This window comes from Pteropus medius, unplaced genomic scaffold, assembly GCF_902729225.1.
Source record: "Pteropus medius unplaced genomic scaffold, Ma_sr-lr_union100, whole genome shotgun sequence".
Classification (NCBI taxonomy): domain Eukaryota; kingdom Metazoa; phylum Chordata; class Mammalia; order Chiroptera; family Pteropodidae; genus Pteropus; species Pteropus medius.
The window spans coordinates 1504792-1529227 of NW_024340695.1; the positions used below are offsets into that span (position 1 = coordinate 1504792).

The 24436-nt window shown below is 37.2% G+C and overlaps 1 protein-coding gene and 2 pseudogenes across 2 annotated transcripts in view; 2 read left to right on the forward strand and 1 right to left on the reverse strand.

Moving 5' to 3' along the window:
• The first annotated feature begins 6988 nt into the window (after window positions 1-6988).
• The window catches only part of PPM1A (protein phosphatase, Mg2+/Mn2+ dependent 1A), a 41518-nt gene continuing 24070 nt past the window's right edge, over window positions 6989-24436 (forward strand). Inside the window, exons 1-2 of one of the 2 annotated variants that reach the window (XM_039864265.1) lie at window positions 6999-7298; window positions 9089-9241. In XM_039864265.1, the coding sequence (XP_039720199.1) occupies window positions 9172-9241 (70 nt within the window). In that variant the 5' untranslated portion in view covers window positions 6999-7298; window positions 9089-9171. Of the gene's footprint in view, window positions 7299-9088; window positions 9242-24436 lie in introns of both variants that reach the window. The other variant, XM_039864275.1, reaches the window with a different exon arrangement.
• On the reverse strand, window positions 19414-19529 carry LOC120603985 (uncharacterized; annotated as a pseudogene).
• LOC120604027 (uncharacterized) lies at window positions 24231-24349 on the forward strand (annotated as a pseudogene).

Genomic DNA, 24436 nt, shown 5'->3' on the forward strand with positions numbered 1-24436 from the left:
GGTCTCAAGGAGAGAGCAAGTCATCGAGAAGGCCCGTCAGCTTGTGCAACAGAAAAAGCAAGGACTTTGAAATTAGATGGTTCTAGATCTGCAAAAGAGCTTTTTTCTCAGCCTTAGTTTCCTCTTTTGTAAAATAGAAAAATTGTTTCTTTTTTGCAAAGTTATTGTGAGAATTAAATAATACCCCTAAGTGGTCTGGTGCGGAGCTTGGCACATCTAGGTCAAGGTCGTTCCCTTCCCTTTGTATTGAACTAAAATTATCTTCTTTGTAATTACCACGAATTGGTTCTAGTTCTACTCAGCAGAACACAAAGGGATTTGGTTACCTTTTTCTGCGATAGAGCTCTAGTTTATCTAGATCCTGCAATAAAAGAAAATGCATATTAATATCTCCATATTGAATTGGCCTCAAGCTTAAAATGACTTCATTTTTCAGTTACTGCTTTTACTGCAAATTATTGCTTTTAGTATACTTTCTTGAAAGTAACAATCGAATAAAGATTAAAAGTAAATCTAAGTGCTGAACACATCTCTCAAATATGTATTCAGTACACATCTGACTATGGCAGCTTTTCTAAAGGCAAAGGATTTGTTTGGGTGATTAACCTTTCTGAGCACTCACTGGGTGTCAGAGATTGGGTGCTTTTAGCTACAAATGCCAAATACAAAAATAAAAGTGGTTTAAACAATGAGGAATATTTATTATCCTCACTGAAAATAAGTTCCCAAGGTAGACAATTCCAGGGTTGGGCTCAAAGCCTCAATAATGTGAATGACCCAGTCTCTTGCCATCATTCCCCTTCTCCACATTACTTTGGTTCTTTGCTAGATGACCCAAAAGTTCCAGGCTCACATATAGACATAACTACATATGGCTGAAGAAGGCATTTTCTCTTCTGTGACTCTTTTTATTAGGGAGGAAAATCTTTCCCATATCCATTGCCCCATTTATTTCCTTTGGGTTCCATTGGTCAAAATTACATCACATTACCCATGCCCTAAGCTAGTGCTTCCCAACTTTTTTCACATCAGGACACAAAAAGATGATGTTTTTATGACCCAAAGGGGTACCAGGGCCAGATGAGAGCATCTCAGGGGTTCAGCAGGTGAACCTCACTTGTATGTCCCAAGGGCTTAAGAGACCAATACCTTGTCACATCTATAACCCATTCAAGACATACCAGTGTGTGCTGGCACATGGATTGGGACACTCTAGGCTACGAGGGAGACTAAGAGAACATGTATCCACATACAAACTCTAGTGAGTGAGGGGTCTACCAATGAAGAGAAAAAAGGACATGTTGGTCGAGGGCACCTCATCTCTTCTAATTCTCATAATATATCATGAGAGAAAGTATTTTGTGGAACAAAACAGGGGCTAATAAAGTCACAGAGCCAGTAAGTGGCCCACTTGGCACAATGGAGGCTGATTCAGCGGTGTGCTGGTAAATGTTTAACAACCAGCTCTCCAAATGTAGCTCGTCATGCCTCTTGGCTAATATTTTAAGATAAAGGTGAAAAAACAAAGATGTACAATGTGGGAACATACTTGTTTATGATGCGAGTGACTTTTTTTCCTGAATCGGATGTTTCTGTGCTGTTCACCATGTAACAGTTATAGACACAACATACGTTTTAAGTTTAATTTGGGTTATTAACACTTTCTCTATCACTTTCTTAGGTCTATCTAGACAGTCAACAAAGCAATAAGTCAAGTCCTGATTTGTGGCATTTGCTGATTTGCAAGGGAGTAAACACTCCCTCTATGGCTAATTTCAGGCTACCAAAGTGAAGTCACTGAAACCAGTGTTGGGAAGAGATGTGAAATAACACATGATAGAGAATTTTCATCATACATACACTATATGTGTAAGTAATCACAAGCATAGATAATAGTAAGATATGTTAAAATAATTTGGGTGTAGTAAATTTGAAGTATATATTACCTTTGTTTAAAATTTATTTAATTAGAAGTTTGTATAATTTAATTTTTCATAATGGCTGTGTTTAAAAAACAGCTGGCAAATTCCTAAAAATTTAGCAGTCTGTTCTCATGACAGTACAAGCCAGCTCCACACACCACGACATGCTCTTTCTACCCCTTGACTCTCCTTGTTGCTTTTCTCACTGGCACGTAAATGCGAGAGATGATCAGTAGAAGACAGGGGGAAACCTGGGTGCCAGTCATTATTTTTGATGACCTTGGGTAGTTGCTACCCCTTTGACACTCAGTTTTCTCTTTTGTTAAGGATAAGAACAACAGTCCTTGTCTGGCCTATCCACAAGATTTGTTGGGAGGATTAAATTGGTTGGTCTAAGTGGCAGCGCAAAGCAAGATATAGAAAAAAGCCTTTTTGATGATGGTCATTTCATCACTGGTTTTCAACCAGGCCATAATTGTTAAGGATACAAAATGTGTTGCAGCTTTCAAAAGTATGTTTTAGTTTGAGATCTTATGTGATGCCCACATGAAATAGTAATCACCTAGAAAAAAAAAATGTTCTCAGGAAGTCCAAACTTTTGCTAGTCTTTACTCATTAAGAACAGCTATCTATGGGGCGGGGGGCGGGGAGGTGGTATTTTTTCAAAGCTTGTAGTTGACTCATTTCTAGCTGCTGTTGGATTGTCTTAGAGAACTTTCCTTGGGATTGCGGAACGCTTCTTAGTTTCAATAGTTATATAAAGGTCTTTTGATTTTTAATTTGATTTTTCAAGCTGCTTTTGCTTTTTGGGACAGACCAATTCACTACGTTATTTTGTATGGACTGTACCCTTCTGCTCAAGGTGTTTTCCTGATTGTAAGATGGATTAAGTATCCAAATATCCTAAATTGAAATTCTAAACTTGAGCAACTTTATAAAATATTTGCTTTGAGTTTGCTGAACTTCTCTTTGCTGTGTAAATTCTTTTTCTGCTAAAGCTCTTCTTTGCACCTAGCTCTTTGCTGGTGCTGATCCTCTAGAAAGCTCTCCCATGATCCTTTGCAAAAGCTGACTCTCATCCTTCAGCTCAAATGCTAACTTCTTAGAAAAGTCTCTTCTGAACACCTGACCACAATCTGCAGTTTCCTTATTTATTTGTTTACTTCTTTGTCTATATCCCTCGTTATAATATCATCTCCTTGGGAGCCAGGCTTTTGCTTATTGATGTGATTATCTAACCCCAGCACCTAGCACAATGCCTGGCACACAATAACTATCTGTTGAACAGATGAACTTGTCTGACAAGAGGCATATTAATGTTGTAGGGCTATGGCCATACACAGTTCTCTTAAGGCAAGGACCGACCATAAAGATTATCCAGGGCTTGGCCTGTGGAGCTCATGGTGGCCCACTTTCTCTCAAAGCCCAGGGGAAGGCCAAACGGCAGAAGACCGCTGACTTCCCTCTGCCCCACCCTATTGGGCTTCCTCAGTGATGTCACACAAGACCGGATTCTCTAACCCTTTTCATTCTATGATAGTCCTCTAAACAGCTAATGTTTCATGACCTGATATGGTGGGAGGGTGCAGGAATGGAGGAAGGAGGACTGGAGTAGGGGGATACACCCCCCAACAAAATTAGTTTAGGGGCACTATCGACCCATATGTATTGTTTCAGGAGAAAGTGAGTAGTAGAAGCTATAATTTGGATTAAGCTAAGAAAAAGAGAGAAAAGAAGAATGGGGAAAAGGGTAAAGGAGATAAAAAGAGAACGGAAGAAAGAAAGAAGAGCGATAAAAAGAAAAGAGAGAAGAGGAGGACAAATGAAGAGGATGTTTGTGAGAAAAAAGCATGAAACAGGTAGTGGAGGAGGAGGAAAGAAATGCTGAACCTATGTTCTGCTTGGCTTTGTAACTTTTGAATAGTGACTGGTTTCAGTGTGAAAGGATGAATGGTTTAGGTTAGGGGGATTCTCAGGTATTCCACGGAGGGATAACTTAAATTGCTAAGATTTATTCTGAGAAGCTCTAGCAAGACTCTCTCAGGGGTGACTCTCCTGGATTCGCAATAGCAATGGGAAACCCGGAATGTTAACCCTTTCTTTAAATGATGAATTGTCGGGGAAAAAAAGGAGAGTATTAATGACTGGACTAAGTTTATACTCCTCACTGCAGCCCCTGTCCTCACCCCAAGCCTCCAAATTACTAGGCTAATAGCATACAGTTAAATTCAGGACTTGAAAGCCAATCTTTCAGAAAATCTTCCTCTTTGGTAACTGAAATACAAACAGATTTCCAAAGAAGAGTAGAACAGTTTTAGAATATACCTATAAAAATTACTAAAATACAGTGTGGCAGTATATTCCAGCAATGTTTCACAAAAACTATGAACATCCCTAACATGTGTAGGCCCAAACAAAGCCTTGTAGTTCAAGAAGAGAAGAAAACTTTTAACATTCTTTTTCAATGTCCTTTTCCCCTACCCCTGCCCCTTTTAAAATAGTTTTTGCTCTTAGTATAATATTCAGGGAATATTTAGGATAATATTTAGGGAACTTAACATTTAGTATAACAATAAGAAAAGGGATATTATAATATCAAGCATATTTATTTAGACAATATTAAGATAACTTTGTTCTAAATTTTAAAATGTTAATCTTATAACCCGTTTCCTAGTTTATACCAAAATGTCTTTACAAGCTGTATCCAGAAATAAGAAATAGAGGAAGGCACAGCTTTACTGGTAGTCTGTGGTACACTATGCAAACTCCTTAAAAATATCTATGTTCATATTTTCTATTTTTCCACCTTTTCTGCTACAAATGAGCCAGATTCTCCTACAAGTGTAGAGAAGAGGGAAGAAAGTTATGAATGCCTAAAGGAAGGAAGCAGAAAGATAGGCAAGACCTTCATGTTTAATGCCATTGCGCCATTAGCAATCCTGGTTCTGTCTTATGAATAAGAAAATTTGTTTTCTAAGGCACTCCCAATAGTGGTTGCCACACGGGCTTTTCTATTTCAGAATGGTAATGAATCCACTAGCATGCTAATCATGCTGTTACTTGTCTGAAGTATTAAGGATGCCATTAAAGGCAGAGTTTCAAAGATCCTTGATCTAATTTTCCTTTTTTTTTTTGGCAAGTGTGTGGAGAAGCAATTTGAAATTATGTCCTCACATACTAGACCAAATGCAGAAGTGAATTTTATTTTTACTTTTTATACCTGGAAATGAGCCACCTTCATCTTACTCTTAAGAAATTCTAACCTCAAAAACATAGGGTAGAGTAATTTTCGGGTTCTTTGAAGATTTGGCAAAAAACAGTGACCATTTGGTGATACTGTTTGATCCTGTTGCTAGATCCCAGGCCTAAAAGTGAAAGGAACAGAACCTTCCCATGAAAGTTATGTTGAAAAAAATTGGAGATGGCTTTCACAGCTTTAAAAGCAGCTAAATGTTTGCTGGTGACAGAAAGACAAAACAATAGGTTGCTTCTGCTCTGAGCTGGGGCAACAGAGTGGTTTTAGGAGATACAAAGCAGTAGAGTACAACTTGCTACAGTGAGCTCCTGAGGTAAAACGGAGAGGCCTCGCCACAAATTGACCATTTTATTGGCCAGAACAAAATTTGGCTAATATTTTCCGTGTTCTTTTAAAGTAGTCGTCTCCTACAATGAAGCATGTATTTGGTTTTTTTGTTTGTTTGTTTGTTCGTTTGTTTTTGTATATACCAGAGCATTTTTTTAAAACATGGATTTTTCTTTTAAACTTGTGTTCCTGCAAATGTGGTGTAGGTCAAATCTATGAACAGGTTAAGCCTCTGACAAGAAGGAAAGGCACCCCAGCCAATGGGAACCCGTGCTGGTGATGTACTGCTCCCCAGTTCTGATTCATTGGCCTGCTAGGGTTTGTCATTCTATCCCCCGGCGTCTGCAAACCGCGTGGGTCGGGTTTTCCCTAGTCGAGCTAGCTAAACTGGATTTTGGACGCCTGCACGTGCAGTTTCAATCAGAGTTAGCTCATCTCTAACTCTTCATAGAAGCAGCTGTTACGTTTCTAAGTATCCTCCACATTTTGAGAAATCTTCCATTCCTTTGCACTCACTGGAGGTCGCTGGAGGTTCCCTGTGACAGAATCATGCAAATATATACAATGTGGGACCCCACGAGCTACAGCTATACAGAAAACCCACCAGCAATTCAGCATGTGCCCTGTGCGCGTATGTGGGTGGGCGGTGATGGTTAGCATATGTTGCAGCCTTTTGGGACGCGAAGTGTATGGCTGGGGCACCCGCGTGGGCCTCCCAGGATCACTGGGGGAGAATGGCTCTGGAGACGTGGAGTCCTGGGGGGTGGGGGGAGGGGGTCTGACGGCGGCCTGGGACTCAGAGCGTGTTCGAGCCGCAGCAGCTAAGCCGTGAACAGGCCGCGACTGAGCTCGAGATAAGTCGAAAGGCCGGGATCGGTCTTAGGGGATCCGTGGACGGCGTTTTCACGGTGACTGTGGTGTTTATTTGCAGACAGGTGGAAGCGCTGGGGCGGGAGGCCCGGACGCCTTAGAGCTTCCGAGTCCTGGCTCGGCAGACTGCCGGGTTGGAGAGGCTTCCGATTCCTGGGACTCCTAACAGGCTCACTCTCCGTTCAGTCCCCGGCGCCTGGGCTCAAGGCTCCGGTCCCGGGTCTGATCCGGGATTCAGATGCTCCCGACGGCTTCACCGTGGGGCCCAGGCCGCAAGGGAACCTAGACTAGAAAACCTGGGTAGGACAGTGGCGTCATCTGCGGCCGCCCCTCCCCCCTCCGCCCGCCAGCCCCCGCCGCAGTTCCTGCCCAACGACATCCGGGTCTCTCCAGCTGCTGCGCCGCAGCTCTAGCGGCTGCTCAGCCGGCGGGGCGGGGCGGGCGGAGGAGTGGGGGAGGGTCAGCACGGCGCCGTCGTGAGCGCGCCTGCGCGGGGACGCGCTCGAGGCGGCGGCGGCAGCGGCGCTAGGGGCGGGAGCGCGCGAGGGAGCAGTGGCCTCCGCGCCGGCCCGGGCCGCAGCTTCGGGTGCTCGGGAAGCTGCAGCTCGGGAACGGGTGGTTGGGGAGGGGGGGTGGGGGGGCGCTAGTCTAGTGGGGCGCGAAAGCAATGAGTCTTCGGCTCTTCCTCCTCCGGGACCCGCTCTCCGCCTCCCGCTCCAACGCCCGGATGATCTGAGCCGCGAGAGCGCCGAGAGCCGGGGGCCCGGACGCAGCCCGGCTCCTCCCCTCCTCCGCCCCCTCCCCTGCCTGACCTGGCCGACCGCCGCGGTGGTGACCCCCTTTCCGCCCCCTCCCCGGCCGCCGCCGCCGCCGCCGCCGCCGCCTCGGCCGACCAGGGACCTGCCCGCCTGCGGCTGCTCCGGGTAAGCGCGACACTCGGGCCGAGGGCGGGCGACGCGGGCCTGCGCGGCGGCAGCGGCGGCCAGGCCTGGGGCCTGTAAACAAGCCGGGCGTCTGCCCTGGCGCTCCCGGGAGGAGACGCGACAACTCCACCCCCTGGCCCGGCCTCCTCCCGGAGCCGGGCGGCGGACGGCGAGGGGTTAACGCTCGGCGAGGGCGGGGAGGCGGGGGCGGAGTGTTTGTGGCGGCGACGCGGGGAGGGGGCGCGACCCTCTGGCCTCCTGGGCTGGGTTGGGTGTTTGCCTTGGCGACGCGGGCGAGAGCCGCAAGGCGGCCTGGCCCGAGACCGGCCGGCGGAACTTTTCCTGGGCGGGGAGGGGGGCTCCCGGCGCTCCCACCCTCGCGGCCGCGCTGCTTTGGCTGCCCTAGCTGCCCTGGTCTTCCACCCCGGGGGTTGGGGGTTGGCGACTGGGAGAAAGACGGGAGAAGGCGTCCTTTGGACCGGGCTTAGCTTGGAAACCCAAATTCTGTAGAATTTGCTTCGGGTTTTATAGGGGGCAGAGCTGAGAGTGAGGCTCTTTCAGAACTCAAGCCAGTGATGCCTCCAATTCATTCATTATTAAGGCATCGAACAAATCCATTGAAGTAAATCACACAGATTTTTTTCATCTCTTTAACCGTGTAAATTGTGTGGGTAAAAGTTCTTGATGTTAGAGCTTCGTTGAGGTATGGTTCTGTTCTGCTTGTAGACTTGAAATATTTTCTTGAAAGACAGCTGGCTGTGGAGAGCCATCTACCAAGCACACTTTTATATGCATTTTGAAAATTTCATCACCTAAGCTATTTTTCCTTTTTCTCAAGCACCGCATGGTGCTTAGGAAATCCATAGAGATCATATTCCAGTTGTCCAAACCAAGAAATCTATGTGCCGCCCTCACCTCCAACCCTTTTTTTTGCAATTGGAATAATGAGCCGAATTCGTTTTAAGAAATGATTGGAAGGAGTGTGAGAGGTGTAAAAATCTATGGAAGATAGGTATTATTTTCCCAGAGTAAATGATTTTTATATTGTAAGATTAGAAATTTTAAAAATTGTTTTGAGGGAAAGGCTTATTCCTTTCCAGCTTGCACGTTGGAATTTTAAACATAACCACTGTTTAGATGCAAAGAGCTCTGAGGAGTCAGAGGATTTATTTATTTAGACAGTATTCTACTGAACCTTAGGGGCTCTCAGTCCAGCAGGACTTGCTCCTCAACTCTTTAACTGAAACAACCTCACTTTTATACTTTTGTCTTTTTACATATTGAGCCTTTCTCTAAGATTATAGTCCTGTAACTCTTTACAGATTAGAAAACTGACTAGTGACCCACCCCACTTTCAGTTTTCTAATCACAGATGTTACCTTTACTGATGTAATGTTTCCTTTGCCAGTAAATAAGTTGAAGCACAAAGTAACATTCCTTGCCTGATGTTATAATTATGTTATGTGTAACTCTCATATATCTGATTAAACATTCAGTCATGTAGGGATGATTACTTTTAACTTGCAAGTTGGAGTAGTCCCATCAGAACTATAATGAACTGCACGTGGAAGTTGCTTAAGACATTTTTTGTTTGATATCATTAAACATTTTTCATATTAGTGAAGTCATTATGGGAGAGAGATTAAGACTGGTAAAGTTTGGCTGGGTACCTCAGTATATGAGAAATAACATGATTGAATGCTACTGTCATCAAAATTTTTTTTACATGGCATATATGTATATGTGTGTATATATATTTTTAACACGGATTGCATCTGTTTATATTTTAGTTTGAAAGGCTGAAGCGATGACCATAATTACAGTATAAACTGTTGAAGGGAACACTGCTCTAGGAGACAAAAATTGTTTAGACATGGCTGTGCTCCAAATATCTGTGTCCATGGACAAGTCCTTTAACCTTTTGAGTCCCAGCTTACAAATCGGTAAAGCCAAAGGGGTAGATTATAATATCAAATGTACTGTCCAGTTAAATTTTTTTAATTCTCTTAACATTGTTTATTCAGTATGCCTTGACCAAATGCCTAGTATGTACTTAAATGTTTCAGCATTCTAATCTGATTATCTTTCTAGGTTTTGTTTTATTTAAAAGAATTTTAAGTTGGTGATTGTTCTTTAGGAAAGATATTCCTGTAGGTGGCCTTTATTGATTTTTCTGTTGAGATTGGGAAGTCTAAAAATTCCACAGTAGACAAAGGATGGTTGAGACTACACGTTTGAACAATCACAGGACCCTTGGTAGTTTGATGTGAAAGGCATTTTAAGAACACGTGAAGGTTTTTCAGTTCAACTGGGTCTTGCTTATCTTATTAATAAACCTTTGAAAATTTGTTCTGTAATACCTAATTTTTTCACAGAAATCTATAGCAACATCATGTTGTCGTATGGTAAATATCGATAAGCAGTTACTAAAAACCTACAGTCTTTGAATTTGTTCAGATTACACCCAGAACCGTTTATTATAATGGCTGATAGGATATGTAACCAATTCTGATTTAACTATGAATCTGTTTAATAATTTAAAACTCAAGGCTGACTTAAGTCCACAGGGAGCTTGTTATCCCTGAAATGCTCACCGAAGAGAGCTGGATTAATTTCTTAAGGTGTAAGTCTGTGATCATGGAAAAATAATTCATTGAAAGCTAATATTTTGATGGTCACCCCTAATGATCATCTAACTCTTGCCTGGGCCCCGACCCTGAGTGGTACTCTTGACTACTATTCATTCTTAAGCAGATCAGAGGAAGAAAGTAGTTAAGCAAGAAGATAAAACAAGGTGTGGCCCTGTGAAATATTTGGACCTTGCGGGGTGGGGGGAACGTGTTATAAGGCAACTAGGTAGGTAAAAGTTTCTGTTTTCCTATACCTTGGGTAACTTTATATCTGAATATATTCTCTTTTCCATCTCAAATAATGTTGATATCAACATTTTAAAAATTCAGTTGCTTCATTTGTTATTTCATTATTAGCCAGGATGTATAAATTCTCTGAATTTCCACAGGGATTATTAACCACCTTATATGAAAGAAGCTTGGGTTAAATTATATCTGAATCAAAAGGTTGATAATATTCTTTTCCTCCTTATAATATCTAGTGTGCTCCGTATTACACAAGTAACAATTTTACATTTTATTATGAGTCTTCAGGATATATTTCTTGATGATTTTGACCTTTGCATGTCCTAGCTATCTGTGTACTACCTAGATAATCTCTTTACCTAGCTTTTCTTTTGCTGAGGCAGATAGGAGGAGCTAGAGAAAAATAAACAGTTATGAGAGGTGAGAGTTTCCATATACCTTTATCTAAAATATAATAGACTTTACAATTTTTGTAGGAAGCTGAGGGAAAGGTACTGGATGTTAGCATATATTAATAAAGTAGACTATTGATACTGTGTTTATAAAATTAGAACTGTTTTAAACATTCTTGAGTAAAATGTATGATACAGGATAGAGCTTGAGTTTTATAATTCTTAATATGTTTATTTGGAATCCATTGACCAAGTTTATGTAATATTTGTATTTAGGATCTTGTTTGAAAGTCATTAAATGAGTTTTTGTGGCTGATATGATTTGAATTAAAATCCTATGAGACCAATCTACTTTTAGATCAGAAGAAAGTGAATAATAAAAGCCATAATTTATTGGTCATTTATTTGTGTCAGGCTTTAATTTTCACCGCAGCTCTCTAAAATATATGATGTTATCTTTGACAAATGAAGAAATGTAGGCTTAGAGAACCTAAGTTACATGTCAGAATCAGATCTGTGTAGATACAAAATTATTTTCAAAATATTCGAGTAGGTTTTTCCCAATTAGATGAGCCTTCTTGTTCCTAATAGTCAAATTTTGAAAAGCTGATGTTAATACTTCTGATCCAGATACCTTGAATCGAGTCTTTATAAATTTAGTTAAGACTTCTTATGCCAGGATCTCTTCTAAAACATTCAAAAAAGATTTAAGAAACTCATATTCTCATTCAAAAGTTTCAAAAATCAGCAGAGCTAAACAGTTTTATATCTTTAGCTATCATTGTTCAAATTGAGGAATGGAATCAAATGTTAATTTGCAAATGGTTGATATCCTTAATGAAGAACTAAGAGAAATGGTTCTGAGTACACATAGTAGAGCCACAGTGAAGGCTGCAGAGAGGAAAAGATAAAGTATTTTAGTGGGGTGATCTTGGGCAGTTACTACTTGATTTCTCTGAGACTCAGTTTTATCTGTCAGATGGAAAAGGCTTTTTCATAAGGGAGTCTTGAGATTAAATGAAATAATTGTGCAAAGCACTTGACATTTTCTACCATGAAGAAAGTACCAAAGAAATATGGTGACTGCTGTTACTTAACATATGAAATCTTGAGATTCTTAGAGGGGGAATATAGACTTAATGAGTGTGAGATGGTTGTCTTTGAATATAGTTTTAGCAGTGAGACTGGAAGCTATAAGAATTATCAGAAAGTGAATAGAGACTTTAGAAGAGGTTGTAAAGGTTGTGAGTATATAGAACTGGTATATGAATAGACTAAAAGTTAAGAGGTACTGGAAGAGGAAGTTGAGTGTGAGTAGATTTATTTATATGAAGCTGGAGAGAAGTCATGGAGTTAATGATTAGGTAGGAGTAGATGGTTAAATAGAGGATAAAAAGTAAAGCAAAGGCAAATATTCAGACTAGAAAAGTGAGGGAAATTCAAGGGTTGGTATTTTGAAGAGAAGTTAACAGGTCATGATTAGAAATGGGCAAGAAGATACTGCTATAGTAAATGATGAAAGTAAGAAAACTAAATTATTCTAACTCATTTCTTCCTGTTCAGAAGAAATAAAGAGTCTTCATAAAAGGCCTTAAAGCTTTGCATATGGGTCCTGGTAATTTAAAGTTGAAGAATTGGAAAAGTTCCGGTCTTATTACCTCATATCCAAACCATGGTTTTAGAACTCGTAACTGGTCTTTCCTACCAGCATCTTGTACTGCATCTCCCCCCTCCCTCGTTCTATAAACATCATAAAATTCTTCCTAAAATATTATTTTCATCATATTTACCTGTTCAGTATACTTAGTGTCTTCTTTTGCTTCTAGAATAAACTTCAGAATTCTTGGTTTGGCTTTTGACACTTTCCATAATTGGACCTCAGGACTGATCTATTTCAACCAAACTGGTACACTTGCCATCTCTGGGACACGCCCTATACTTTTAGTGGATCTTTGCTCATGCTAATTGGTAGCTTGGAATTCTTGCCTTTCCTTCTCCAGTTTGTTTTCTCCTTTATCAAGCTCATTTCTAGTATTTTCTCTTCCATAAAACCATGCCTGATCACCAGAGTATTTTCTCTCCTTTTCTCTGTACTTCTAGAGCAGTGTCTATTGTATTATTTGTATGGCTTTAATCATATACTTTACTGCTAGATATTTGTGTTTTAGTTATAATTGTGTGTTCAGTTAAATTATAAAATTCTGAAGGGCAAAATACAGTAACTTTTTATTATATCCAAAGCCTTGTGTGTAGTAGACATTCAGATATTCTGTTAAGCATTAGGCAAAATCTACCTGAGAGTGGGAGTGATTACTGTAGGAGATGGTAAAAGAAGTTGAGCTTTCTGGGAGCAGACACTTATGGCTGAACCTAGATACTTAAGAGTAAAGATTCTACAAATCTGAAATGTGCCAGAGTTTACGTTGGAAAATTAGTTGACTGATTCTGGACCTAAAGGTTTCATTCTAATTTCCTGTGTTTGGGCTTCCAAGGTTAACAGGATATTCATAATTATGCATCTCTTTCCAGAGTTACATTTGCAAATATTATGAACTAGGCTTCCTTTTAGACAACTTATTAGTTAAAGAAGAGAAATAACTATCAACTGATTGAATGTGAACTGAACAAATGTCTAATTTATGAGTAGTCTTGTGTTCATATAAACTAAGCTAAACTTTATACCTTATCAAACTGTTAAACTATTTCTAGTATTTAGAAAATATATAGTAAAATTTCTTTCATGAAATTTTTAAATAGGTAATTTTATATAGGTAGTCTGTAGCTGCTTAGATCCATTTTTCAGAGTATGATATTAAGGAGACCAGAATCATGGATTAGATTCTTTGTGTGCCTCTTAAGTTTTTCTAGCCCTGACATTAGCTAGTAACAATGATAGGTAACATTATTGAGCATTTATATGCCAAGCATTATCATAGGAATTTTCAATTATCTCATTAAATCTTCATATCTATGTGAGATACTGTTATTGCCTGTGTGTTAATAGATGAGGAAATTGACACAGAAGTTAAGTTACTCGTCCAAAGTTTGACAGCTAATTACAGAAGCCAAACACATGTCATTGGACTTTTCAAAGTAATAAATATGTGCATTGCTGCAGTTTTATTGCCACTTAAAAGAAAACCTGTTGGCAGTTGTGATAGCTTAGAAAATGTTTGTATAGGAAGGATATGACTACACTTCCATTGTACCCAGAAAGTGAATCTTGTGATTGAGCTGGGATCTGACGATGGAAGTGTACACTAAATTTGAAAAGCACAGAATCACTTGTCGTGTCAGCTCCCTTTAGAACATTTCACCAAGAAGAATTATAAAATTTCTTAATATAAAAAAGCATATGAGATATAGTTATCATACAACTAGTACCACAAGCCATACACAATTTTGCCTTATGGCTTATTTTATTCATATTCACTACTTTGCAACCCACTGACAAATGATTTCATTAGTCCTTTAGTCAATGAAATTTTTAATGAATTTAAGAAGATAGTCTTTAATACAAGCTACCTACTTGGGCTTACAATAGAGATTATACTATAGATGGAACATTTTAACATTAAGATTTATTAAAAATCTTTGAAAGCAGAGACCATTTGGTTTAAATGGGTACTCAGTATATGATTGCTTAATCTTAGTAGTCTCTCTGCTCATTTTCTGATGAACACATGGCAAAGAAAATTGAATGTGAGCCAAAAATATAGTAGACTATAAGAGAGCATAGGTCATGTATAATCCAGTTTAAATTTAGGCTTGTGCTTTATATTCATCAGTGATCAGTGTTTCAGGCAGCGATGTAGATAAACAAGGTTTTTGGTTTTTGTTTTGAGTCATGCTGTAGGTGGCTTGCTTTTTTTTTTTATTTAAAAAATATGTTATTCAAGAACTGTCATGCTTTTTCAAAGAATAAGAACAGAAATCATTACGTATTTGACTGTCTTGGCTTTTTAGCATTGCTCCTTTGCTTTAGCATGAGTGGTAAAAAAAAAAAGTGCATCAAATTTGGCATTACGTCTGTAGGAGATACAGCTTACTTACCTTTGTTAACAGAATTCAGAAATGAAAATACTAATGGTAAGGATAAGTAAAGAAAGACTATTATTTTTTGTTTTTGTTTGCAAACAATCATAAACCTTAACCAAGCTTTAGAAAAACATCTTTGCAATATGACATCATGTCTCAAAATGTAAATAAGTAGTAAATAAAATTTTCACTTTTTATGAAACAGTAGAATATTATCCTTGCTGAGAGTCTGTAAGCCTGTTTTGGATGTCAAGGGGCTGATCTTAGAATTGACAGCTTTTGTTCTGTGGTCAACCCACAGCTTAAGCCTCTGTTACTCCATATCTGTCATCTTCATTTTCTCCATCTGTATAAATGCTTCCTGATACTCTAAGCCTATTAAGCCATCTAGTGTGATCTTGTACTGGTTTGCTAGTCAGTAGAATAAGGAGCTCCTTAAGTGCAGATGAGATTATTCATTTTATATAGTAGAACTCCCAGGCTAAGTTAAAGATATTTTTGTTTAAAATACATTGAAAGTGAATTTCCTAGTTCCCAGAAATTATTCCTTGTGTCTAAATGACCTTATACTTTGCTTCTCACATAGAAACTTTTTAAAAAAATTTACCCATTCATGAATGTTGAATGAATGAGCAGATAAATAGGGAAAGAATGTATGCGCTCTAACCTCTGGTCAAAACTACATATTTTCTCTTTTGTCCCCTCCAATATATCTTACATGGCATTTTTCAGTAGAGTGTATCTAATGACGTTGAGAAACTTAAAAGTCATTAATGAACAGTAATCTGAAAATCAAGTTTTTGATTAGTAAGCTGCAGATTTGTTTTAGAGTCCAATATTTTCTTATTAGAAATCAGTTATATTTTTGTAGAGATTTAAAAGCTTAACAGTATGTATTCCATAGAATAACAAAGTGAAAATGGTAGAATACCGTTTGTAGGTCAACTTCTATGGGAGTACCTGGGTAGAAAAGAATTCCTAACTCTGTTGACAAGGGAGAAGTCACAATCATTTGCCCTACATATTAATCAAGTGTCACTAAGAGGTAAGTACTATGAATAAAAAAGACATGATCCCTTCCCTCAATAGATGTTAAAATCTAAAGTGAGAATTCATCTACAGGGTCTTATGTGCTCTGATAAGGAAAATAGAGGATTCTGTGAGCTCATGACTAATGGTAGATTTATTTCCTGAGGGAACTAAGTAGAAGTGGTAGGGAGTTGAGAAATTCATTTTGGGCCAGGTCATTTGAGGTGTGGCTAATCAAGTATAGGAGGGAGGGAGGGGGTGTGTGTGTGTGTGTCTATTAGAACTTTCACTTAAAAAAAAACAAAAACACCTTTTCTCTGTGTCTTTCCCAGCACCCTTTTCCATACACACAAAGCATCTCATGCCACTGTTTATAGATTCAGTGAATGATTCTGTTTTAAAAATGTTAGAATGTATGGACAGAAGTCTGTTTCTTAGAGACAAATACTTTTTGGTCCTTTTTCGAGCAGGACATTTATTTATATGTGTCAAATATTTAGAATCCCCACATATTTTGTAAGTGATTGGACCTTTTACCATATTTACATTGAATGTTTTATTTTCTCTTCTTTGAAATTAAATATACGAGGTTATCAGCAAACACTTACAAATGCTCTCTATGAGGGGTTTTGTTTTAAGAAAAAGAAAAACGGGTAGACTGGCTGAGAAAGTCAGTTACTGTTTTCTGGGTCAGTCTGAGTCTGAATCCTCCCGTATGCAAGGATTAACAAATAGCAAACTGGGAATTGAATCCACTTCTCAGTTTGTATACAAGTTATCCAAAACTGAGAAATTTGAAATAATTAACAGATGAGGCAAATTGAGATTGTGAATACCAAAACATTCTTAGGAAACTTTATAAACTAGATAGCTCTATGCCCTCTAAATCTTTTCAGTGTTTGGCTTGTACTATAATTGTTAGGGAAAATAGGTCAGTATCTAATTTTTTCTAGTCACTAGAATCCTCCAACTAAATTTAACTTAGATATTTTTCAGGTACTATGTACTTCTAAAGGTTACTTTTTAAAACTGTACAGTGCATACCTTTGTAGAAATTTAAGACTATCTCAAGTATATAATTCAGATCCCAGCACATATTTAGAAGATGGTGATACATTAAAAATCATGAAACGTGAAGGAAACATGAAAAGTGGCAAACTGTCTCACACATTTTGTGTAATTGAAACTGCTACTAATACCTGCAAACTGTGGCTTAGGTGCTTGTATGCTTTTATCTAATTCAGTGAAAACTAATTTTTTTTTAATTTTTGGTAGCAAAAATGACCTGGGTCATGTGCTTTATGGAAATACTATTTAGCATAGAAGAGCTTTATCTGCTTTACTTTGGTTGGTTCGATTGGTCAGTTTTGGTTTACTTTTTGAAATTTCCTTTTTAAGGTTAATTTAGGGCATTTAAGTTAGGGTATTTAACTTGGTAACAGTCTTTTGCATTAGAATTCATTTGGTTGATATTTGGTTTGTTGGAGGATGTTACGTAAATATTTAATTGAAAGAGTGAAATATTTAGTTGAAGCTATAAGGTAAAGAAATATTGAACAGCTGAGAAATTTTCAGGTAACTCTTAATCTTTGAAAACATTTCAATATAATGTTTTCCATATTACTACCTATAGTCTATAGTAGTCATCTTTTTTAACTTTTTTATGTAAAATAAAATACAGATACAGAAAACCATGTAAAACCATAGTTATCTTTTTAAATGGCATTATTGAGATATAACTCACATGGCATAAAATTCACCCAATTAAAATTTAGAGTTCAGTAGTTTTTAGCATATTCACAGAATTGTACAGTCATTACCACAATGTTAATTTTAGGATATTTTCATCAACCCCAAAAGAAACCTTGTACTCATTAACAGTCACTGCCCATGCTCTTCCCCCAGCTTTTGTCAAACACTCTTCTGTTTTCTGTTTCTGTAGGTTTTTGTCTTTGGGATATTTTATATTGGTGGAATCCAGATAACTTTAATGATTTCTAGCCTTTATCAACGTCTTATGTATATCCTGAGATAATAGCCAAGTATGAATAATTTAGCCTCCTTTTATAGCTTAAATAATGGTTGCTTTCTCTTTCTCTGACCAGGAAAAATTATTCAGTGCTTTGGAGACTGTATCCAAATTTAAACCAAGAATTGGGCTCTTCACTAGTATTACAATTTCAGTCAATATGTACTGTTAGTGCTCACCTTCAGTAATATTTTTCACTGTGGATTGCTCAGTAGCCCCTCAGGTTTCCCTAAAATTTTGCCATAGTAGCCATTTCTCTTCTACCTCTAAAACAAATTTGCTGAGTTTACTGAATGGTTCCCTTTGCAGCTGGCTTGCCTGAACTCTACCTTCTCATTCCCCTAAACCCAAGAATGAGGAAGAATTAAAAGCAAGAAAAGGGAATATAGAAGAGATTACTCAGGCTGGGGAGGGACAAGGTGATAAGAGCAATAATAGAAATGGTGTAAATTTTTCAAGGAGATTGACTTCGTGGGCAGAAAAATAAAACTTGGCAGCTGTTTAAGAGAATAAAACCTAGAGGGAAGAAATAATAGAAGGCAAAGATGTTATAATGTAATAGAAGATAAGAAAGGTGAAATTTTTTTAAATTTTCAGTTCTGAATTTTGAATTTTAGTCACATGTCAGTGAAGCACACATGAAAATTTCATTTTCTGATGAGAATTAGTACCCTTAATAATATCTTTCCAGAACTCTGTAGGAATTTTGAAGCTGAACTACAGTCATGGGTCATCCATCCTTTGTCTTTCGGATTGTTTGAAGATCTTCAGAGTAGGAAACCCATTTCACCTTGAGATTATTCTTCAGAGAATTCCTACAGAGAATTAAAGGCACTATCTTCTTGGGGTTAGCCAGAGTACAGCCACTAATTGAGAAGTTGCCACTGCCAAAGAACGTCCTATTTGAGTTGATAAATCAGGGGCCTTCTGGTTGGATTAGAACTGTTAGCGAGATTTTAGGGACAGTCAGTAAAAGTGCCCTAAAAGAGGCAGAATCCTACATATAGTTTTAAAATGAGTAGAGTCCTTTCATAAGCAAACTGGAAATTTGGGATGAGGAGAGTACAGACTAATAGGAACTGTTAGCACCTGCATTTGATCACTTGGGTATGTTTCAAACCCTATATTCAGTTCCTTGTTCAGACATATTGCCTACAGTTTTTTCTATACAGCTTTTTTAAGGAGCAGGTGATGAAGATAGGTTACCTTTTTTTAGAACAATTGAGATTTATTAAGAAAATATATGATTTATATGAATTTAGTAATAAAACCAAGTTCACAAAATGTGTGTATAATTTGTTTTAATAACAAGTATTCCTTTCTTTACAAAAGAACTGTATATACATTGACCCTTGACAACATGGGTTTGAACTCTGCAGGTCCACTAATATGTGGATTTTTTCAATAAATACTGTAAATGTATTTTCCTTATGATTTTAATATTTTCTCTTGCTTTCATAAAATTACAATATATAAAACATGTAACATACAAAATAATGTGCTAATCAACTCTGTGTAAGGCTTCCAGTCAACAGCAGTTCAGTTTTAGGAGAGAAGTCATACTCAGATTTTCAACTGCATGGAGGGGTCAGTGCCCTTAACTCCTTCCTTGTTCAAGAGTCAACTGTATATCTTCATACCTGTTTCATAGATTACTTACATTGTAGGAGAAGCTTAAGAATAGTTGTTAATTTAACTAACTTGACTATAGGATTGAGCTTTATTTTATTTTATTTTTTTATTATTATCTATGCCTACAGCACCTGGTCTTCCTAGGTGGTCTCCCATCCAAGTACTAACCAGGCCCTACCCTGCTTAGTTTCTGAGATCAGACATCTGGCTTGTTCAGGGTGGCATGGCCGTGGACCATGGACCATGGCTCCACTGGGGCATGAACCCAGAACCTCCTGCATGTAAAGCACACATGCTAACCGCTACACTGTGGAACCACATCCTGATTGAGCTATATTAAAAGAACATCTAACCAGAAAAACCTGTGAAAATTTAGTCCTTAGACTGGAATAAACCTAGACCTTGGCCCTGTGAACTGCAAACTAATGAACCCTGTAAGAAATTTGTACCTCTAAAGTTAGGTGTGAGAATTTAAAGATTGCTGTGATTTACATATATTTAGAAAAAATGAAATACCAGAAGAGCATTTGTTAAATGAGATTAAGCTTTACTATATAGAATTAAGGTACTCTTATTTTGCTGCTGTTTTCTGATTCTCTGTTGATAGTAGAGTCTAGAGTACTTAATCGTAGCCCATTGCAGGGAATTGACATGAACAGAGATGTTATAGCTCCTACGCTTCCAGGGTATACAATGTCCAAATCTTAAATTTCTTAGCTCATGTTTCTGTAGGGGAGCTACTTAGTATTGTTGGAGGATTTTTTTCTCCTTCCCCTTTCTGTCCTTTGGTTGTAGGTTTTTTTGAAGTGAACATTATTTTTTCATCCTTCAGCTCAGTGAGCTGATTTGTTTCTAATCCATTGTTTAAGTCATTCTTTGAATTTTTAATAATAACAGTTTTTTTAAAAAATGGTATTTAATTCTCAATTTGCCTGGTAATTTTTTAATAATTTCTTTCATTTTTCTTTTTTTTAATCTTGTTAAACATTTCATACATAGTTATTTATTATATTTGTTAATTCCAGTTATCTGAAGTCTTAACAAGTTATATTATTATATGTTAACTGCTACTCTTGGCAGTTTGTTTCCTAGAATATTTGATGATTTTTTTATAAGCTCATATTTGATTGAACAGTAAACATCCCTCCTATCATCTGTATAATTGCCTACAACTTTATTTCCCCTTTTTGTAGCTTAAAAAAGCCTTCACTTTTTTATAGTTAATACCTAATTTAATTAGCCAGTTTCTGTAATACTACTGTTCCTTGTATCTCACTCCTGAGTTCACCTTTCTTCTTGCTAAAAGGTATTTTTTAGTAATCTTTTTAGTAGCTAGCAGAGGATGGCTAGTTGTTGTCTAAAAGTATATTTTATACATTACTTTCTTTTTTTAGCAAATAAATAGTTCTTGGTTAATAGAACTATTAACCAAGATATTATTTCCCCCCCTCAAGATATTATTTCATTGTATTATAAAACTTAGCTAAGTTGTATCTCTGAAAAATCTGGTCTCTACCTAATCGTTAGGCCTTTGTATATAATTTTTCTCTCTGGTAGTTTTTAAAAAGATTCCTGTTCTGTATCCTGGCACCACTGTTACTTTGTGACCATGGACAAGTTCTAAATAGAGTTAATGAAATAACATCTATATCATTGTAGTGATGATTACATTAACATATTTAAAGCACTTAAGACAGAGCCCTGCATATTTTAAGAATGATATAAATGTTAGTATTTGTTTGTTTTACCATTCTTGATGTCCTGAACACATTCCCATGATGTGCCTAGGTGTGTGTATGTTGTATTACCTGTAGGTACCCTGAAATCCATTGTTGATCTGAAGACTCATCTTTAGTTCTAGAAAATTTCTTAGCCTTCATTTCTTTGAATATTGCTTTTCCGTATTTCTTAACCTATGCATTATGCTCTAAGCATTTCCTAGGTATCATTTTCCAATTCACTGATACCTTGGCTTTGTTCATCTAGAGTTTAATGTGGCCTCAGTGTTTGTTTTTCAGTGAATATTTTTCTCATGTTCAAGTTCTCTTGCTTTCTGTCTCTGTCTCTTTCTCTTTAATAGCCACTTACTCTGGTTTGATTTCCAGCTTTATTAGATTCTTTTCCTCTCTTCATGTCTACTGTTCTTTTTAACTTTAGAAGGAGCCTAAACACATATTTTATTTTCATATTATTTTTTCTTCTAGATTGAATTCTACAATTATTGATTTTGTTGGCTAATTTTTATTAGTTTAGTTTTCCTCGTGTGTTTTGGAGTTTGGTTTTGCAGTCTCATATTAAACAGACGTTTTTTTGTTCTGTTTTCTTTTCACCTTTCTTATCCAGTGATTTGCATGTGCCTACTTCTTGGCCCTAGGCTGCCCATTGTGAAACCATGTCTTGTATTGGAGGCTTGGTTCCCTGATTCTTGATAACATCAGGATCAGGCTTAATCTCTCCAAGAGTAAGGTACAGGCTAAAAGATTTATACTTCTGCTCACCAGGCACATAATTTCATCTTCAGTGAGCCTGGGGTCTATTCCAGCCTTGTACAGGGACATTTTTAGTCCTTGTTACTATCCCTACAGGATGTAGACGTCTCTCCATCTCTGTTACTTGAGCCCAGGAGTCTCACAGTTTCATCTTCACAAAGTGCTTTGTATTTTAAGTTTATCTTTAGCAGGTGGCTTGGTCTTCTTAATTTTCCATTTTATAGTTAATCTGTTTTTAAAATGCATTTGATACAGAGGAGCACTTCAAAGTGTGAATATAAAAAATCATTTAAATGTAAGTCAACATTTAAAATTAATGTATATTATACATATCCTTCAGAAAGGTGCCAGTTTACTCTTCTCTCTACAAGAAACGTATGTTTTTACTCTTTTGCTGATAGTGGACATTATAAAGTTTTAATCTTTGAAGTAATGTACAAAAATAAATTTGCGTTTAATGGCTAGTGAGATTGGTCATTGCTCCATATATTTATTGGCCAGTTGTATTCTTTTATGAATTGAATTGCCTGTTCATGTTCTTTGTCCATTTCTTTTCCTTTAAAGTATTCATTTTATTGTCTTATAGGAGCCTTTTGTCTATTTTAGGAACATTAACTTTATCATATGTATTGCAAATACTTTTAAAAAATACTTGCCATTCAAGTTTATGAGCTTTGTTTTATAATTTAGAGGTTTTATTCTCTGGAGTCACTTTTTATGCCTTTGGAGTCAGTCTTCTCTTTTTTGCCATTGATGTCATACTGATACCTAAAAAGTCCTTTTCTACCATAAGGTTATAGAAACATTTGCCTGCATGTACTTACATGATTTTATTAGTAGTATTTCAAACTTAAATCTTTAATCACTTGGTATTTATTTTAAGATGTACAATAGGGATTCAGCTACCCTCCATGGGAGGGCAGGAGTGGAACAATAGGCCAGCTGTTCTAACACTGTTTATTGTTTATCTCTGTCTAGATTCTATTCTACTGATCAGTTTCCTCTTAAATATCATAATTTGAATCATTTTTAATATTGGATTTGGCAATTATCAGGGTTTTTGGAATATTTTGGCTGTTCTTAAACATTTATTTCATATAACTTTTGGAATCATTTCATCAGTCTGGGAACAAAAAGACCTACCTGTGATTATATTGCATTTATTGATTAATAAAAGGAGGAGAAACATCTTTTCAATAACGACTCTTCCTATCTAAGAAAAAGGAATGTCTTTTTTCCTGAGTCTCTCTTCTTAAAGGTGTCTTGAATAATAATTTCTTGTTAATTATTTATTTAGATATATTTTTATTTTCTAAGTGATTATTGTTAATAGGTTTCTCAGTCTGTTATGATTTTCTCTAGTCTTCTTTCTAATAATGTTTTAAGTTTTGAGTTTGCCTTCACATTGTCATCTGCAAATAATAATTTGATCTCGTGTCATAATTTTATACCTTTTTTTAAATCTTGACTTACTGCATCGATCCCTGTTTCTAGATGTTGCTAAATAACAGGGATAAAAGCAGGTGTCCTTGTTCTTGTTTCTTTCTTGGGAATTGTTTTAATCACTATGCTTTCTGTTTGGCTTGAAATATGTATTGTATTAGGGAATTAATTTCATTAGATCTCTTTTAGTATACAAAGAGATGAAAATATGGCTTTTCTCCTTTGAACTTTTTAAAAGGTGACTTATATTTACATTGCTGAATGTTGGCTTATAGTTAAATTCCTAAAATAAACTCTACTTGGTGATTTGTATTAAATGCTTATATTTTACTTTTTTTTTTTTTGCATCTGTATTAATGAGTATGGTTAGACTATAGGTTTTTTTAGTGTTTAGTCAAATTTTATATCAGGATTATGGTATGTTTGTAAAAAGTGGGAAGTTTTTTTCTCTGTTCTTGATGTAATTTAGATAATTTGGAATTATATGTTCTTAAGGCTTGAAAGATCTTGGTTATGAAGTTGTCTTGCTCTTTTATTTTTTAATGACTTTTTTGAAAACAATTCAAACTTACAGAAAAATTGAAAAAAAGAATACAGTGAATGTCCATATTTCCCTAAATGACTAATAGTTGTTAGCATTTTGACACATTTGTTTTATGAACTTTGTTTTTTTCCCCACTCTGTGTGTGCACATACATGTCCTCTTTGCACACACAAATAAATATAAGCCAGTGCACAATTACACATTATACTTTGTTGTAATATCTCTTTGGTCGTCTTTAAACTGGAATGTTCTTCAGCCTTTTTGTTTTTCATGAGCCCTAGTTTTTTTGAGGGATAGTCCTTTGATAACTTTCTCATTTTGTTCCAGAATTACTGGTATTTATTCTTATTTCTTGAAAAAAAAAATTTGGTGATTAGTTTTCCAAGATCATTCTTAGTTTCCTCCATATTTTCAAATTTATTAGCAAAGAACTGTGCAGTGTGTTTAAAAAAAAAAAAAAGTCTACATCCATGCCACCCTGAACAAGCCCGACCCTGTCTGATCTCAGAAGCTAAGCAGGGTCAGGCCTGGTTAGTACTTGGATGGGAGACCACCTAGGAAGACCAGGTTCTGTAGGCAAAAAACAACAACAATAACAACAAAGAACACCTTCCTATCTGTGAGGTAAGTATAGCATGTTTGGTTTCTAATTTTAGATAATAGTTT